Below are 20,702 nucleotides of genomic sequence, written 5' to 3'. Positions count from 1 at the left end.
CCAAGACAAAGTCCTTTTGGCTCCCATGCCCCCACAGATACTAGTTCTAACTGTACTATACTCTTCTTTTCACTGGCTACGCTTCTTGATGGCTACTTTTGGCCATGCTGCATTTTTCAAATATGCTACATTCATTGGGGCTGGGCTGGGCAGAGCAGGGGAGGAAGAAATAGGGAAGGATTTCTTGGTCTGGCTACTTCATTACTGTGGTTAGTTTTAGCAATGTCAGCTCCTCTCAGCTTCATCATCTTGGAATGTTGGCAAACAATCCCCCAAGATCATGGGTTCATTTCCCTGGGAAAATTTTATACCCACAAAACATTGGTTCATTTCAAAATATTTCCCAATGCATTTTTCACCTGAAATATATTGGTTTATTGAGAGCGCCCTTTAACATAACCAATAAGAAAAGGTTATTAAAGAAAATAGACAAGTTTTTCTGCTCTCTAGCATTTGTAAAGCTTCCTGCAAAGTCAATTTTAGAGAAAGGCCCTTAGCCTCAGAGATGATCCTACTTACTTCTGTTTCGGTTGCTTCTCCCGGGGTCCCCAGAACTGCTCCCTGACTGGTTGTCTTCAGAGGCAGGGCTGAAGGCTGGATTAACTAGGCCCGGCTCATCTGTCATTAAGGCGATTGCTGCAGCTGCGGAGAGCTCTGGGCCAAGAGCTGCTACTGTTAAAGTGGCACTACAGTCTGGAGTCTCATCTTGTGACCGTCTCTTTCGTTCCTTGGTAAGGCCATAATGGGATGCTCCTTTACATCTAAGGCAAACAAAGGAAAAGGACACATTAGTAAAACGTGCATTTAAAACATTGCCTGCTTATAACGAGTGTCTGACACTGACAAATGATTCACTGTACCAAGTGTCACCATTGCAATTAAACCTTTTTCTTGACCTATGAAATACGGCCACTGAACAATGTGGGAAAATGCCAGCCCTGTCAAGGTTTCACAGAATTAAAAGAGACTGAATTGATGCCATTGAATAATTAGCTAAATTATTATTTTACTTGAGGAATCTACTTCAAGAGACAATTAGAGAAATGCAGGCCGTTTGTAGCGGTAGTCCAACAGGATATAAACGGGAAAGACAGGCATAGCAGGTGACTGATCAAATCAAAGACTGGAATCTATAATCTGTCCTTTGTCTGCAATTAATGAAAGAGGCCAGTGTGAGGCTTGAAAGCTTGTTTGTGTCAGCTTGTGCCTCTGAAAGAAAAAGCCACATGCACAGTATCTTAGTGACTCCTCACCATGACAAATAGTCTCTGTCATAGGAGCCGTCACTCTGTTAGTGTAGCAGCACCCCTCTGTCTGCAGAAGACATCTCTACCTCCCCTTGCTTTTTTAAACCCCTTCCTTGACAGCACCGACTTCAAATCTGGGCTGACAGCATCAATGAGCATAAGCCAGAACTTCAGATATGAACACCCCTGAGTATTAGTGTATTCAGCAACAAAACCTTAGATCCAGACGCAGCTAGCTTAGCTTGACTGAAAACCCCACTTCACACTAACACAGACACAGTTTAACACCTTTCGCTCGAAAAATTAAACTGTTTTAAACCATGTCTGCGCTGGTGTTTACGTGGGGTTCTCGGTTGAGTTAAGCTACCTCCATTAGGCTAACAATCATAAAAAGCACCTTTTTTCCTCCTTGTCTAGACAAGACCCAAGAGACAGTATGAAGGGGCCAGGAGAGGGTGGAGGTCTGTGTGTTATACCCAGAACATAGCAGTGTTGAGTGGGGACTGAGGAGAGGCAGAAATGACAAAAATCTCAAGACAATAGCTGTTTGTTGGAGATAGCTGCTGTTTGCGGTTAGATGCTGGATCCAAACTCAGATCCAGCCTCTTCTCACCAATAAAAATCCAAAGCCTGAATTCTAACCTTGGCACCAACCAAATCCATGCCAGCTCAATGCTAGTTAACAGACGTTTATTCTTTAAAAAAACAAACAAGCTAGGATCGCTAAAGATGTGGCATCGTAGGAGAAAAAAACACAAGTCTTTTAATTTTAAATATACTTACTTTGGGAGCCTATTGTCTATATGTGATTGATCCTATATGACAGAGCCAGGACCACATACACACTTGCTTTCAAAACTCCTTGGACTGCCTGAAGAAAGAAGGGTTCTGTGCCCTGACTGTTTCCTTATTTAATCAGAGTCACACAATAACCACAAAACTATGGGGTTCAAGGGAATAGCACCTGTCACTTTTCTCCAGTGTCATTTCTACCCATCACTGCAGCCATCACAAACATGTTCATTGTAATAAATTCTGCCTTTTAATCATTGCCTAATGAGCTTGCCCTACTTACTGTTACTATTCTATCTTCCCCATGGCTAAGGTTAACTGATGACTTTCATATAAATGCCCGCTAGGATGAAATCACAGAAATAGCTGCAGAAGCCGTCAGGGACACAAAGCCTTTCGTAATATGTGGCACACACATATTGCAATGCATAATACATATAGTACATAATGCTGGTGGGGTATGCATCAGGGAAACTGTAATACATGTAACAGAGACCCAGGAAATAGAAATGGCGTCTGGAGATATTTTGGAGGCTGTAGGAGAGGGGTAGTCTACTCGGATGGGAGGCAGACAAGTTACAGAACTTGGTATGTTCATCTCAGAACAGTATTTGAATTCAGCTTACTATTAATTAGGGCAGTGGTGTTTTTAAGAGAGGGAGAATTAAAAATGGCTCCTGCAATTCTAAATTATGTTTTATCCTCATTATTGTGATACTGGTTCTGACATCAGTTTCCTCTTAGTCAGACAGCTGCCTCAGCTTACTCAGCTTTTAAATATTTATTAGAGCTGAGCGACAAACAGCAACTTTTTTGGTGCATAGTTATTTGAACTGAAAAGCAATTTTCCATTTGACTGTATTTGTGGCGCATTAGTGTTTGCTTGCTGTGAACAGTCAAGTGGTCGAGCTGTCCTAACACAAATACTCCGGAGAAGCAAGTCTTAAAGCTTGAATCTTCACCAAAAATGTATCTCCAGCTATATATTTGACTGTAATATTAGAAATTCATTTGGTGCTGGCTAGCGACGTAAGTCACCCAATTGGGGAACAGAAACAATACCACATGACTTAGTACCTAACCACCCTGTGTACATTTCAGAGTTTGGCTATGGACATCTGTGGCAGAGGCCAGTTTCAGAGCTTTCTCCTAAAGAGCAGGAGACACCTGAGGAAAAAAACTCCCCTCTGGGAGAAAGGCCTGGCTAAATATTTTTTAGAGTCAGCAAAAAATAAAAGTGTCCTCTAACGGCCCTCAGATCTTGTGGGCTGCTTATTCCAAAACAAGGCTCACAACAAAACCAGCAAAATAAAAAGTACCTAAGTTTGTAAGGACTCCTTCAAGGAGTGGAGAGCTTTCCTCACTGTAGCAGCCCTTTCTAGCAGACTGGCCTTTTCTTATACACTCTGGAAACTGTATGCAGCTATCCTGACTTAATCCCTAAAGGTCCTGAGAGAAGTCCCCCGACTCCTTGCTTCCCATCACCCAGGCAGACATTGCCTTCTTCAGTTAGGGGAAACTGTGAGTGGAGAACCAGGACCATGAGGGTCTGCCTTTTGGGTCCTGAAAGGTCTATATTATGAGTACAGCTGGCTGGAAAATGGAAATCCTTTCCTGAAAAAAAATGTCACGCACTGAGTGCACCCTTGGCTCTCCATCTCTCTGGCCCTGGAGTAGGGGGCAGGCTAAGAGCCAGGAAGGCAGCAAAACAGAGAACTCAGCCTCAGCTGGTCTCCTGGAAAGCTTCTGTCCATTTCATTTTCAGCCAAGCAGAAATTTAGAAGAGCAGAAGCCAGGGAGCCATCAAGTAAATTTTCCCAATGGATTCTTTTTCTTTTCCCCCCAAAACAGAAGTTTTCCTATGGAAAATTTTGGTTTAGCAGAAAAGGCCATTTTTGTCATAAAATCATTCCAATGAAAAATTCCCAATCAGCTCTACTCACGACGACAAATGAGTCACAAGTTAGTTGTGCAGGAAATAAAACATGTGGAGAATTTGGAATAACCAATTTCAAAATGTTGCAATCGTCTTGTGAACATTTAATCAACAAACAAATAAACAAAATGTTTGTAATGAATTATCTGCTAATCTGATTACTGTCTTCCTCACATAGACATGTTGCAAGGATTCAGGATTAATAGGTTTATAGCAAAAATAAAACAAGTTTATTAACAAAAGGACATAGTTAAGTGATACTAAGCAAAAGAGATAAAGGTAGACATGGTTTCAAGCAAATAAAAATGAAAACAAGTATCTAAAAGACTAAACAATCTATCAAGATACAGTTAAGATAGTTCTTTTACCCCCCGCCCTCCCTGGTCTTCTTTCCAGCTTTTAGTGGTCAGGATCCATCACAAAGATCAAATTGCTTGGATTCTTTGTCTCCTAAGGTGAAGGATAACGATGGAGTTTCTCTCTGTTCCTTATATCCTCAAAGGGATGTCTTTGTTTTACAAGTCAGGAAGGCAACTTGGGGATTCAGTCTCCTGTGTATCTCTGTGGTGCAGGAACCATGTTAATTCTCTAGCTCTCTCGAGTTCAGGATCAGGACAACTCCAGCCAGTTTAGCTGGATGATTTTGTTTATTGGTAATATGTAAACTGAAGTAAACCTACAATCCTGTCTAGGACAGACTTGTTTATCACCTTTACCTAGGCTGGGCTGTTTGGTCTTAAACATATTCTAGTAATATCCTACAGGGGAATTTATAACGTCATACCTCATGTTAACATATGATTTTACAATGATATTAATAATCAGTGTGCTATTAGTTTTCAAATGATACCTCAAAAGGCATGTTTTATACTAACATCATTGCAACATCATTGCGTATGGTGTGAACTCAGGCTGCATAGGGTCACAATATTGTTAGGGACTTTCAAGTTTTAAAACCAATGTCTGGTAGTTAATTATCTAAGGAATTCACAGCTAGAAATCGGAGTATTTTTACCATGAAACCAAGGTTCAGTTAATTACACACCTAGGCTCCAGTCTCGCAAATGGATCTGCAGGGGCAGACCCTTACATTTGCCTGGAGCTCCACTGGAGAAAATGAGACTTTGCACAGGCATACAGGTTCACCAACATGAACTCCATTGCTGGATCAGTGCCAAAGTACTTTCTTTTACTTAAACTACACCTCACTTTCTCTGAGCATCCTGAGTTGCTGATGTTTATGCTACAGACAGACAGTTAATAAGATCCAGCCAACCTGTTTGTTTCAGAGAACAATTTCTTCTAATGTACATGTAAGCAAGGTCTGAGTGGCACTGGCCCTGCTCAGCAGCTGAAAGAGGGGCACATTATTTGCATGGGCTTTGTATTTGCATGAGTACAATTAAGTACTCAGCATATTGCATAAGCACACTAGGTGTTGAGCATGATGGGAAATGGTCAATGTGTCTGGTATTGTGTTATGAGTCACTTTTGTGTTAACTGCAGGGGTAATGAAATGTTGTCCTTCGATTATATGAACAAATGGCATCAGATCTGTGTTTGGTCTGTTCTGATAAAAAAATCACACTCACCCTAACAGAGCCCCAAAAGGGTGGTGGACGGCTGTTTCAGTATTGCAGAGGGGGAAGTGAGAAGTCTCCTGTTGAGATTGCACTAGCCCTGGCAAAGGGCTACCCTCAGGCATGGATTGATGATCTCCTCCCACTGTTAAATAGTAGAATTAATGATTCCTCTTGGAGTCTTTTGTTTGTTAAAAGCAGGGACATTGCTTCTGGTCAGCAGAAGGTTTTTGCATGAGCTGAAATTCACTAAGAGCTGAATCACTAGAGAGACTGGGAAACCTTGACTGACAACCACCAGAGAAGTGCCAGCAGTGGGCAGCATCTGCAGACGGTGGGATCGGTCAGCAGCAGTAGATGGCAGAAGCAACAGCGCTCAATGCCAGTAGATGGTGGGATCAGTTGGCGCCAGCAGTGGGGACTCAGTGAGGCCCGGAGGTGGCAGGAGGCAGTAACGGAGGAGGCCTGGTCAAGCCCGCGTCTGGCAGGAGCCTACAGAGGGGGACTGGCTGAGCCCCAACCAAGAGGCGGACATTGCAACTACGATGGTCAGTACAGGGGAAAGCAAGAAGGGAGAGGCGAAGGACATGCTCTGTACTCTGGGATGGGTTTGGCTCATTGAGTTCATGAATTCTGTTTGCACTGTTTCCTACACCAGTACTGAGTTACTTCCCTTCTATTATTAACAGGTTTACTTTCTACACTCAGACTCTGTGCTTGCGAGAGGGGAAGTATTGCCCTTTGGGGCATCCAGGGGATAGTGTGTGATTTCCCAGGTGACTGGGTGGGGGTTCGAGCCAGTTCGGTGTGGTATCATTGACAGTGACCCCTAGATATAGAACCCAGCCCTTGCTGCTACCGACTCTGTCTGGCAGAAGGGTTACACACAGATGGACAACAAGGTTTAAGATGTGGCTGACTGGCAATGTGACCTAAGGTGAAAGACATCATCTTCTAATTCTATTGGAAGAATTTAAAAGACAGCCAAAGCTCTTGAAGTGTGAGCACCAAATCTGTACCCTAAGTCAGAGGCTCTCAACCTTTCCAGACCACTGTGTCCCCTTCAGGAGTCCGATTTGCCTACCCCAAGTTTCACTTCACTTAAAAACTACTTGCTTACAAAATCAGACATAAAAATACAAGTGTCACAGCACATTATTACTGAAAAATTGCTTACTTTCTTATTTTTACCAAATTATTATAAAATAAATCAATTGGAATATAAATATTGTATTTACATTTCCGTGTAAAGTATATAGAACAGTACAAACAAGTCACTGTCTGTCTGAAATTTTAGTTTATACTCGCTTTGCTAGTACTTTTTCATGTAACCTGTTGTAAAACTAGGCAAATAGCTAGAGGAGTTGATGTACCCCCTGGAACACCTCTGCATAATCCCAGGGTACATGTACCCCTGGTTGAGAATCACTGCCCTAAATAACTGTGGCTGGCTAACTCAGCAAGGCTCCAGCAATCTCATTTCAGATTAACATACTATCCCTAGAAGAAGAAAAACCTCAAACTTGTAATAATATCTGCAATGGCATCTCTTCACTTTCAAACATCACTGTTTCACTGATGATGACACTGCTGAGATAATAGAAAACAGAATTAAGTGAATATGTTTCTCTAGCCATGAATGGAGGTGATTGCTTAAGTGGAATCATATTGTATAGTTTCGACTTCCTTTTTTCCCCATATGGCCACGTTTGGCTCTCCAAACAGAGAGATCCATGAAAGAGCTACATGCCATTGCTAATTTTCTCTCTTGTTGTGACTAATACTAAGCCCCCTGATTTATGGATGAAAAAGAGGGCTAGAAAGGAAAATAGGATACCTGATTAACCTGGACAAGTCATAAAGTGACTGGAACACTGATCAGTGGCCAAAGCGAATTGCAGATTTATGTTCTCACTCAGTTGTTCTGGGCAGCAAATACTTTTGTGCTGCAACAGGATACAGAAACACCATGAAGGCCACAAGGAAGAGATAATGCAAATTGTCCTTTTACAAAAATATGCATTGTTGAATCAGCACCATTCAATAGGTGTCATAAGGTGTGAAAATTCCACACCCCTGAGTGACGTCATTATACTGATGTAAATTTGTAGTGTAGACATAGCCTAAGCACTGGAACCAGGAGGTTTAAAGGACACCAGCCACTGAAATTTGGTTTTACAAAAAAGGAGCTTTGACCAACAAACTCAAGACCAATAAAAACGTTGCCACGTTTTGAAAATTCCAATGAAAACAATAGTTTTTAAACAAATATTTCCTTTGTAGCATCTGAAACCCAAACACTGCAGCAGGCATGGTCTGAAAGTGAAGCTGACTTCAGGGATTTCCATTGTTCAAGCTAAGAGATAGACAACAAGTAAATAAAGAGCACAAACAGTGACAAGTACATCACTTTTAAATAATCTCATGTTATCAGCAGCCTGGACAAAGAATGGTGTTTGTGTATAACACATATTTAAATTGCTGGTGTCCTTTCTAATCTATGTCACTTTTGGGGTTAAGTTTGTTTTCCTTAATCCACACCTGACTTTAATAAAAGTGACAGACTAAGAAAAATTGCTTGAGCCAGATATAAAATAGACAGGCAGCATGCAGGTCTCTTCTGCTCAGCTCTACCAATCCACTACAGCCCTGACCTACAACAACCCGTTACGCTGGTGCAGGCAATAGTTTGTTTCAGCAGAGCAGCACTGAGCCCATTGTCAGGATGCAACTAATAATAAACAAAGTAAGTGAGTGCAAGAAGCACTTACCATTGCCCAGGGGAAGAGAACACTGCACCGAGGGTCATAACCAGCTTCCATCATCTAAACTGTGACGAAAGTATACAGCTGTGCTTCAGCTAGACCCCAAGGAGGGTGTAGTTTCTGAGAGGCATTCATAGTGTCAGGGGTGTAAATTGGGCTAAGGGAAGACCTAGTGTGAATCAGGATCGCAGTGCCAAATGTCTATCCCATCAATTAGCATAGCCTACTTGCTGGACTAGTCTTTAGTGAACGGATCCTGTGGAAAGGTTGTCAACCATTGACGGAAGTTGAGGGCCAGCTGCAAGGAACGATGAAAAATCAAGTGGCACTAACCCTCTCTCGGGAGCTTTCTCAACCTGAGTTTGATCAGACGTCCTGGTAGTCAGGCTATGCTTCTCTACCTTGTCTTAAAAAGTAGCTTTCTATGGGCTACATAAAATCCTGTGTGACATTACCAACACTGGGCTATTTGTTTTTCTTCCTCGACAATGATGTGTAAACAGTGTAGCCTTGAAGCACACGTTGATAATTCAGAAAATCAATTCAGCTGCCTGGTATTAGAACAAACTAAAGGCAGATTTGAAGAGTTGGCAGATTCTATTTGCTCTGGTAGTAGCACTATAGCTTTTGCTTGTCAAAGAAAAATCAGGTCATATTCAAGGTCGTGAGTCTTGACTTCAGCAATAACCATCATATTATCTTAATGGTGTAAAAATGGAGAAACCCAACAAAATGTGCAGCAATCCCTGTAGCAACTATTTGCATTTGCTACATCTCCCATGATCAGAGGGACTTAAAACACATGCATTAGCAATGTATCACAATTGCATATAAATCACAACTCAAGGCACCTATGCCCTTAGGGTGTCTAGTTCCATAGTATAACCATTTATAGCACCTTTCATACCACCAATAGGTCAGCCACACATAGATCAGGCTAAACTGCTAAACTTTCCAGTCCTCCAGAAGCAGCATGGTCTGGTGGACTGAATGTGGCATTAGAATACATGAACTTGTCTCATCCCAGCTTGGCTTTGCCACATCTGTAAAATGGGGAGAACAATACTTAACTACTGCAGAACGGTGTTGCAAGGATTAATTAGTTAATGCCTTTGGTATATGAAAAATGCTATATACATCCTTGGTATCTTGTTCATCATCTTGAACCCATAATTCCTTTCTAGAGGATCATGTCAGGTTGACAGTATTCCTTGGAATCACTGCAATCGAGGGCTAGGACTAGGAAGCTGCTGTCTATAGTTAGCGTCCATAAGTCTCTGTAGAGAAGCATTCTTCGCTGGCAAAACAAAGCTCCATGGTCAAAATTTCTAAATTAGTTGTCTAAACATTAGGCTCTCAAATCCACATTTAGACACTTAAACAGAAGTGGCTTGATTTTCAAAAATGCTGAACACTTCTATAGACTCTCTCGATGCTTGGCACTTTGATTCAAGAGAGGTCTAAATATGGATTGAGCAAACTAAACTTCAGGCACTTAGGTTTTAAAATTGTGACCTAGGCTGTCTTTACCATTTAGTTTGTCAGGGTTCTTCCATTTTGTATGGAAAAAGCCCATGTTTCATATAAATCAAGTGCAAAACTGTCCCATCTGTTATTTCTCATCTACATTCATAGAATAATAGAAGATTAGGTTTGGAAGAGACCTCGGAAGGTCATCTACTCCAACCCCTTGCTCAAACATTACATCCATTTATCAATCCTCCTATAAACAAGAGGACTTTTAAGGACAACTTCTCAACTATTGGTGATAGTAATACAAAATGATGACAGTCGGAAGGGACCACTTAAGTCAGCAGTCTAACCCCCTATGTCTAGAATGAGTGACTTTATCCTATACTTTCCATAAATCCAGCTGTCCTCAGTTTCAGCATCTCTATCAAGTTTGAAATAACTATATTACAATCCTATTTTAGACAAACTGCTTCCTCATCCAGTTGTCAGAATATCTAATTTCCATTTTCCTTTTGTTTCTTATTGCCAATCAGTGAGCCTTGCTTTACTCCAAGTGTGCAATAAATTTAGTGTTTTCAGTCTGTTGCATTACTAGTCTATGAATATTATATAGGCACAGATCCCCTTTAAATATTATTTAAGATGAATAAATTTAAGCTGCAGAACCTTTTATTGCAATACATATTCTTGAGTCCTTTCAGCATTGTAGATAACCTTCTCTGAATCTTATCTATAATCTCAAGTTTTGTTTTGTTTTGTAAAGTGAAGGCATAATTCTGCAAAGTACAGTGCAATCTTATCAATATAGCCTAATATTGCCCTACATTTTCCCTTATTCTACAAAGATCAAATCTGAATGTAGAATTGCCCTTTTCACAAAGCCCTTATGCTGTGCAGCCATGGAACAAAATGTATTCAAATATTATAGCAGGAGCATGTGTTTTGCATATCAGACATTTTTGATGTCAGATATTAACTTACATGCACTAATAGGAAAGTAGCCCCTTTCCTATATCAGCATACATGCAACTTGTATGTAAATAAAAAATAATGTACTGCCCAAGCACCCTTCTATAAGAATGAACTCATTTGTAGTTGGTTATCCCACAAACGTCTCACTTAATGATTGTATCTTAAATAATACCAGTTCATTTTTATGGATACTATGAATCATTCTGTAGTATTCTCAAGGAAACAGGGATTCTCAGGTTTCAGTTAAATGAATTTACTGAATAAACTATTACTTCAAGAATATAATGGATGAAGCTGGATTTAGCTTGAGACTCCCCAAACTGTCTCTCCAAATCGCTTTTTAGTATAATTCCTCTTCCCTTTGCACTTCCTGTTAGATACATACGGTGTACACAACCTGACTTTGTGCCCCATATTTTTCCCTTTACTAACTGGACTGCTTTACATTAAAGCACAGCTCACTCTGGTCCACTTGTACAGTTCAGCAAGTCATAGTTCTGTTTGTGCATTCTCCTTGTGTAATACCTAGAGAGACAGGACAAAAGTACTTATCCTGTGTTTTCAAAACCAGGCCAATTAATAACAATGGGGATAGTGTTTGCCGTCCTATCACACACATTTGTTATTAAGCATAAAAACAAACAGAGAAACAGAATTCAGCTCACTGCTTCCCAAAATTCCAAAGACTAGATATGGAAATATGAGCAGTACTGGACAAAACTCACTTGAAGCAAATACATTGGACTGGCTTTCCCTGCAATCCAGTGGAAAAGTCCTCATTTTCGTGTTGCAGATTTTAATGGAGATTGGGGGGAAACCTAAGATTTTCTAAGCATTTTCATGAGAATTCAAAAATTTGGTCAAAGGTTGAAATTCTACATTTGAATAAAGTATGAATTTTTGTTAATTTCCATTATGTGACATTTTACCATATTTAAACAGTTTTCTTAAAATGAAACAAGATATTTTATCATCAGCCCTGGCTTTTTTTTTTTTTTTTTTTTTAAATTATAAAACATTTATAAATGGAAGTGCCCAAAAGCCTCAATCACAATTGGGATCATTGTGCACTGAACAAACGTGTCTCTTTTATCTAATCATTATCCTAGAAGGTTCCCCACACCCAACTCTAGTTTCCTGTCGTCTTATCTCTTCTCTCTGCCTTTTTTTCTTTGTCTGTGATACTTCTGAGGCTACAACTGTACATACCTATCTTTAGGCATATAGTCTGAGTTTAAAGGAAACAAAATTGATTGCAGTGGTATTACCAATCTGTAAGGGGAGTTTTAAATTGCTAGCTACAGCTAAGTTGGAATTTAGGCTGGAAATGTCAGCTTCTCTTATGAATTAGCAAAATGGAACTGCTTTAGTTATCTTTCCTAACAGAGCTACTTCTTTGAAAAGCTAATGCTTATAATTCAGTTTATGGATTCACCTTCTGTTTTTTCCAAATCATTAATACTTTGAGACACAGCACGGTATCAATGACCTTTTCTCGCTGCACATTTCAGGCTTCTGCTTCAGACTACAGCAATAGGTTTCACCTCCCTTTGACACGCCAATGTCACTCTTAAATGTAGTGTTTGTAATCTAGGTGTAGAGCAGGAGCAACAAAAATGAGGAAGCAAGCTAGGGAGGAAGACTAGAAGTCAGCCTAATAATGATTATATGCACTAAGAATACTAGACACTGATATTATTCATCACAGGAAAATCATTGGCTGCAAGTGTATAATCAGGATGATCTTGTAACACCAAAAACCGGGAGCTACTATTTCTGTAAACTTATGTGGTGAGGAATTAATGGCTTTAAGATTAACCTAACAATATTAAACACACTCACACACACATTCAATCTTTTCAAGTTTACTGTCACAGGTAAGGAAGAGAGAGAGCCTGGGAGAGATTGGATGTTACTTTTTTACTTTTGGGAGGAGCTCAGACACTAGTGTGATGAAGGTCACACACACGTGTAGACAGGCAGACAGATGGATGTGCGGAGTAAGACACGGAAAAATAAGGTACTCAGGGCTGGAACTTTTGGGGTGCAGAGAGCCTTTGACTCCTATGGATGGTGAATAGGACCTGAGGGCACTCAGCAACTCACATATTCAGGCTTTAAGCTATTTTACCCACCAATCCTAAAAACATGCTAATGGGCCTGACCCCGAGAAGTGCTGAGTGAGCTCCCTCAACTTCTGTGGACTCCCAGTGGTGGTGCTTGGTCAGAACTTCGTACCATTCACTCACTACCTCGCAGGATTGGGCCATTTTCTACAAGACACCTTTTAAAAATGAAATAAAAGCTAGGACTTTTCTGATGAATACGTCATTTCAAGAGGGAGACCTGAAAATGTTAATTATAGAAAAAATCTGTTCCCAAAAAATTTGATGATGGAAAACCTATGATGCTCATTAAATACCAGTTGTCCCACAGTGCTAAAACATTCTCATCTCCGTTGATGATTAAAGATTATGTACCATAGATTAACTATGAGTACATCTCCACAAGGAGTTAGCCTGGCATTTGGACAGTTCCACATGCTTAAATATTCCCCATTAACAACTTTCAGCTTCACATCTGGTTTCTGAATCCTTCCAGGAGCCTCCAGAGACCAGCACTGGTATTAAGCAGGCAATCCTGACTATCAGCTTTGTCTTATAATAATACAATGATAAACACAATCCTTTCAATAGCAAATGAGCACCACACTTAGTGAGACTGCAGATCATTCCAAGTTTCTGACTGTTTCAGATTTTAACTGAGGGGTCCATGTTTTCTTGGCAAAAGAGCCTAACCAAAATCAGAACTTCTGTATAACAGCTCTACTTTTTTATAGTGGTCAAGTCAAGTTGTTCGGTGCAAAAATAACACAAGTGAAACCGAGTGAAATTTGCAAAGCCTTGCAATTATAACTCATACAATCTGCCACGGTGACGTGTTTTGCAGACTACGTGGAGGGATTCATTATAAACTAGATGTTAAAACACACCTACAAATCTGTTAATGGCTTGACATATTTTTCATTTGTTGTTCAGTGTTTTGATCATTTGATTATATTTAAACAAATATAACTAGCTACCCAGAAATGTCAAGAATATTTCAGCATGATTTTACCCTCCCACCGTACTTTGGACGTGTTATGATGCCATGTGCAAAACCTGCCTGCAAGAGGGAGAAGGGATTTGGTTCTTTAAGAAAATTGAGTAACAGGGAGAAGGCAATATCAGCACTGGCAATAGTAATACAATTCATAATAATAAATTAGGGGGAGTTGTTTTTATGAGTTGTGGGTTTATCTGTGATTTGATTATAAAATCAAAGCCTTTAAATGATACAAAACACATCTTACATTAAAGAAGGTTAGTGGATCATGACGTATTTTTGTTTTCCCAGTGTTGCCGTTTAATTTTTTGAGAGAGGTTATTGCCTGGGGGTGGGGTGGGATGGAAATGGAGCACTTTGAAATAGTTTTATTTTAATCTTTTTTGTTGGCAGATTAATATTTTGCATCTTATACATTAATTCTGCACACACACTTTACATAACATTTTGTTGACTAAGGCTAAATCAAATACCCACCGAGTAACAGACTAAAGACACCAACTTACTTGAGATCAAAATGTCTGGTTTTAAGCTATTGTTGACATAAAACAAGAATATAAATATCGAGATTTGAAATATAAACCAGTTTAAAAGCATCAATTTCATTCAACTTCAGGGAGCTGCCAAGCGGGACCTTATTTTTATTAACATGCAGCCTGATGCAGTTGGAGATTTTTGACAGCAACCCCAGGCATATTATTACAAACAATGAACACTGTCTTAACACCGTGTTCCAGCAAATAAAAAGGTGTAAATAGCTGCCCAGAAATTAGGATTTAGTGACACTTGTCTCTGACCTTAATGACCCTAAGATCCCCCCAGGCCCCTTTTAGGTCAGCCTAAGTATCCAGATTTCCACTGCAGGCATGTCTTGCTAGAGACTATATTCTGAACAAGGATCTGCTTCATGCCAGCAAAGGTCAGAAAATGGCCTCTGCTAAAAGGGTGGTAAAAAATGAAGATGTAAATCAGGTGTCGATGTAAGTATTGTGTGTGCATGTGTGTGGACAGGAGGGGATGGGGAAAGGATGTTAAAATACTTTTTTTTGTTTTGTTTTTTACTTTAAAAAGTGATTCTCCTGACCTGTTAACTTGGTGTGACCTTTAAAAAGGAGCAAAACAGACTTTAAAACATAAGTGTATCAGAGTGTCTTGCACAAAACCCTAAGACAGCAGGGGCTCCTTGTAAGGGGGAATGGAACATTTCCTGGCTTACTACAGAGCTTTAGTTACTTGGCTTTCAACGTAATCTTCTTTTTATTCCAGTGTCAATACTCATTTAAGTCACATTACTGAATAAACTTCTCGTTACTCTGGAGGTTCTGTATACCTAACATATCTCGCAGTAGATCTTGCTCATCTAACTGTAGTAAAACACCATGCTGGTTTCCAGTCCTACCAGTGCTCTTGCTAAGATTATCCCTGGAAGAGGATTTGGTTAAGGGCGATATTGTGAGCTGATGTTCAGAATTAGAACTTTCCTTTTTTTTTCCTTATGCCTGTTGGGTAGGCAAAATCTCCATTGGTTGATGGTTTAATGGGATTAAAAAACATCCACTAGAATATAACAAAATAAAATAGAAATAATAATAATAATAAAAAAGAAAGAGCCTGGCATGTTGGAGGCATTCTGGCAATCCATTAAAATACATACAGGACAAAAACAAATACACAGGTTTGAGAAGTCATTGTTCAGCCACAGTGCAAATATCACTGGCATATTGGTTACAGTCCACTGAAAGCTTACGTGATAAATAACACTGATTATGCTGTACATATTACAAAAGGCACTCTCCTTTTAAGTTCCGACTTTTTTCATAACAACAGAATTGTTGAGAATACAAGCTATTTACTTACCTAAGAAATGAGAGCATAATACTTGTCAAACTGCCATTGACTTTAATGGGAGTAGGACCAGGCCACAAGGGAGGGCATGAGATATACAAGAGAAGAGAATATCAAAGCAGAGATGGCATAGCTCCTATGTAATGCTTTTTATCTATAGAGCAAAGCACTTTAGAAAAGATGGTAAGTATCATTATCCCCCTTTTATAAATGGGGAAACTGCGGCACAAGATAATGAAATGACTTTCCCAAAGTCACAGAGAAAAGTAGTGTCAGAGCTGGGAATAAAATACAGGTCTTCTGACTTCTAGTCCAGTGCCCTGCGTGCTGTACTATGCTAGTGTAGTATAACCAAAGAAAATTCCCTCACTAAAAAAAAAAAAAAAGTCATGGAAACATTTCTATTGATGTTAGGCTTCATAAAATTTGTTTTTGCCACATTTGAATTTTGGGCCTAAATTGCCCAGGAAGATTCCCTTTACATACCTAATCTTACTGGAAATGCATGCTTTTTTCATGCTTCTTAAAGTGAAAGTTACAGTTAAATTGTAAATTAACTGATGAATTAAAACGTTTTTACTGATTCTTTAGAACCATCTTTTGTACAGTACCTAGCATAATGGGGCCCAGATGGTGATCTGGATCTCTTGGTGCTAATGTTATATAAATATTAAATAGCAATAATTTTTTAAAAAATTCTCTAGCACTATGTCAATTACACTTTGATCAAAGTCACTCCTGGAAACCAGCATAACACTCTATACTTCCATGCACTGAGGATTTTCTGGGGAATATATATTACATACACACACACAACTTTGCTTCAGTCACTTCAGGTCTGTCAGACAATTTGTCTCTATGTATGATTATAAATTAAAAAAACCCAAACCAAACAAACAAAAAAACCTTTTTCACTATCAGTTTTTTAATTAAATCCATTTAGCTAACAAAGATTCCAGGTTTAAGTGACTGCCACCATACCAGCTCAGTACAAAATGCATTCGCCCATATGCTCTCCCTCCAATTAAGATAGAGGGCATAGAAAAGAAAAATAGTAGGAAGGAAATATTCTTTAAGATTTTTTAACACAATAGAGCATTATGACCACATGGGGAGTTCAGTTTTCAATACCTAAATTTGGGTGCTTTGTTCCAAATCTGGAAACTCAAACATGGAAATAAAATAGGTAGCTGAGCACAAAAATATCCAATGGCAGAATTGGGGACCCAAACTTAGGGACTGGTGCTTGAAAATTACACTCTGGGTGTACACTGATCCCTCTCAGTCACATTCCCTAGGAATTTAATGAGACATGATGCCTTGTGCATGCGGTGCACATCCTGCTTTACCTTGTTGCTGCTATAAAATGAATCTGGGTTGTTATTTTTTTTAAAAAAAAAAAGCAATGAGACACTTTTCAAATTATTTCAAACTGTGTATTGTTTCTGACAGGTTCTGACATCTTGGTTGCTCAGTCAGTCTATCAGCCTGCGGCCATACCATCTCCGGCTGTGATTTTGTTAGTATCACAAGTTAAACTGGTTTGGGTCTAGTTAGCAGTGATGGCAGACCCTCAAGGAAAACCAAGTGATGTAGGAAATAATGCAGGTTCAATACTGACTCGGAAAGGAGAATTACATTCTACTTCCCTAAAATTGTGATAACCATACTCCTTCAGAAGTGAATAAGCAGCTCGGAAAATATACTCAAGCAGCACATTCACTGCATGGCTCACCTCCTGCTAAAACTTGCACAGTGGAGGAACTAGCCACATCATGTAAGCACAAGGTGACCCAAGGCCATTGGTAGCAGCAATATCTAAGAGGTCCAGTGGGACATCGACACTTGTGTTCAGCAGACTGCAATACACTGTGGGTACCGGATGTGCTGACAGACTGACCCCAAACATATTTAAAACAAATCTTGCTTGCTTTCTGTAAATATTACCATTACAGCCTGTCAATGCAGATGGCGAATCCACACAAACTGACCAGCTTTTCAATTTGTAATACTCTTATAGTTACAATAGGAAATTTTCTTCTATTCAAAAATAAATAAAAACAATCCTTGAAATGAACATTGTGGAAGTTTTTAATCACAGGAGACACTAAACAAATTAACTCATGCATTCAAATATTTATATTAATGACAATCATCGGATTCTATCTTTGTGGTTGTTTGCAATACCCTGTACATTTGGTCCTTGGTTTATCTAGTTTCACCTGATTATACCTTTTGTGATTTAGGCAGAATTAAATTGCTAGTGGAATGGGTTCTCTTCCTGGAAGGCTGGGAGAAGATTCTCAGCATTCATCACGTTTTGTTTACAAGGGTGGATATATGGGGGAGGAGGAGGAAAAGGGAAGAAATACCTAACAATTTAATGGCTGTAAACAGAACAAGAGACTCACCGCAAACTATTTTCTGCCTTTTTTAAAAAAAACCAAACTAGTTTCCTGGGGATGTTACATCATGCACCAAGAACAGTTGCATACTTAGATCTTCGTGTTACAGGAGAGCTTTCAAAAAGGAACTCGAACAGTTCTACAAAATTTACCACTCCATCTTATGGCTTTCAGTACATGGTATTATTTACTAAGGACGTGTCTACAGGGGAAAATTGACCAGAATAGCTATTATGGAATAATTTCCCTTGCTGTTTCCAGTGTTGTTGTAGCCATGCTGGTCTCAGGAGAGTAGAGAGACAGAGTAGGTGAGGTAATATATTTTATTGGACCAACTTCTGTTTGTGAAAGAGACACTTTTTGAGCTACACGGACCCGAAGAAGAGCTCCGTGTAACTCAAAACATGTCTCTTTCATCAACAGAAGTTGGCCCAATAAAAGGTCCTGCCTCACCCACCGTGTCTCTCTATTACAGAATAAGGTATTCTACAATAGCTATTCCAGAATAGTTCTTCAAATGGGCACACTATTGTGGAAATAAGGATGTCTCTTTCTCTGGTTTAGTTTAATCACAGTAGATTAAACTAAACCAGAAAAAGGCACTCTTATTCCAGAATAGCTATAAGCATTTTAAATACACACACTACCTTATTCTAAAATAACTTCTCTGTGTAGACAAGCCCTCAATTAGGGGCAAATCACCCGCTCATCACAAGACTCTGGGTACTGACTAGGAAAATCCTCAGAGGAAAGATGGGGTGGAGACGGAGTCTTCCTTACGCTATTCCACAGCTATTGTTCCAGGTGCTGCAGCCACAACTCTCCACAACAGGGTAATGTGGGGTAGGACCATAGCATCTAAAAAAAGGGGGGTCACTCTGTCCTCCCTAGCTGCCCCTCCATACAGCCAGGTAGGGAGCCACTGGTGAATTGGTTCCACATACAGAGACACCCCACTAAGGCACAGCCTCCCCAAATTCTACTTCCCCAACTCGTGCACTGGAAGCACACTGACTTTGATGCAAGCAGATCCAGTGTTCCAGATGAAGGGTAGATCTCACTCCTTTGAATGCAGAAGCCACTATTGCTTGTGTACGTCTCATAGTTGCCATATCTGCACCCACACCTCCTTTGTGCAAGAATCAGAATGTCTTCTCCAAAACAGGCTTTTAAGTCTCAGACTTGTTCCAATTCCATCACATAGGAAAGACCCTGAAAGCAATGATCTCAACCTAAAAACTCTTTTAAAATTTGATTAAAAGAAGATTACTACAATGTTACTTCTACATGCAAGTCAATGAAAGCCTTTATCCCCTTACTCTGGCCCACCCAGGGCTCAGGTATACCTGAGTATGGACAGGTTTGCGCAGGGATGTGAGTAACACAATGCTATGAATCAGCAGATCGTTCCGATATTGGGGACAATTTCAGGTTATTCTCTTTCTTTCCTTTGCAATCTTCTTTCAGCTGATTCATCTTTAGAAATATCACTAACATAGGTACTTTGGCTTATTTGAGAAAAAACTGTCTTAAATTAGAAGACATTTTTCTTGGTTAGCAACCTGTACAAAAAGTAAATCCAGTTATGGCTGTAGCTGTGGTTCAATGTCAATGAGCAGGTGATCTCGTCTCCCAGTTAGAGCAAGGCACTAGGATTCAGAAAGAGGAGTTCTGTTTCTCACTCTCCCACTGGCTTGCTGTGTGACCATGGGAAAGTCACTTTGGCTCAGATTTTCAGAAGAGGTCTCTAAGGTTCTGATCCTTCAAACATTTAAATACCTGCTGACGTGTATGTACATGAGTAGTCCCGTTGAAATTAATGGCACTACTTGTGTATGTGAAGTTAAATCCATTCGTAAGTTGTTAAAGGATCAGAGACTATATCAGATGCCTCATATTCAGGGTTGCATTTATGGAACAGAGCCAGAATTTGGTCCAAGAGAGGCAGTTTGATCTAGTGAATAGATGGCATGGGACTCAGCAGACCCAGATTATATTGCTGGCTCTGCCACTAACCTGATGTCTTACTTTGGGAAAGTCATTTTACCTATCTGTGGCTGTTTCTCCTCACACTGTGTGTTTAACTATTAAGACTGAAATCTCTTTGTAGCATGGACTGTTTTTTACTATGTGTTTGTATATGGTGTTGCACTGATCTCAGGTGGGGCTTCTCTGTACTACTGTAGTACAAATACTAATAGTTAGGAAAAAACCCTCCTAGATCCCTCACTGTACAGAGAGCATTTTCATGATATTTCAGCACTTCTACCAGGAAGAACAGAAGGGAATGAAAATAAAATCCAGGCATTTTTGAATTCCTAATTAGTTCAAGGTTTTGGGTTGATTTATTTTACCTGGAAGCTAGCTGAGCCTGGGATCTGAAATGTTATCTAGATCCACATCCAAATGTTGCCCAAAGTTCAAGGTGCTTGGATCTGGGGTTCCAGTTCTGGATCATTGCTCATCGGAACTAGTTAGCTCATCCCTGGTATTTACAAAGTGTCATTGGCTTGAAAGGTTGGCTAAAAATGAAAAAGAACAATTTTTCTGCAGTATGAATATTTTAAAAGACCTAGAAATAG

At 39.7% G+C, this 20,702-nt stretch overlaps 1 protein-coding gene across 2 annotated transcripts in view; it reads right to left on the bottom strand.

Moving 5' to 3' along the window:
- LNX1 (ligand of numb-protein X 1) overlaps positions 1–20,702 on the bottom strand; it is a 111,503-nt gene that overhangs the window by 51,801 nt on the left and 39,000 nt on the right. For both annotated transcript variants that reach the window (XM_067531136.1, XM_067531137.1), the window contains one exon: positions 520–761. In XM_067531136.1, coding sequence (XP_067387237.1) covers positions 520–761 — 242 coding nt within the window. The remainder of the gene's footprint in view (positions 1–519; positions 762–20,702) is intronic.

This window comes from Emydura macquarii, unplaced genomic scaffold (genome assembly GCF_026122565.2).
Source record: "Emydura macquarii macquarii isolate MOO-44397 ecotype Brisbane River unplaced genomic scaffold, CSIRO-AGI_Emac_v2 contig_3128, whole genome shotgun sequence".
NCBI lineage: Eukaryota > Metazoa > Chordata > Testudines > Chelidae > Emydura > Emydura macquarii.
The sequence above is the reverse complement of the archived record's forward strand: the minus strand, read 5'-3'. Positions and strand labels throughout refer to the sequence as shown.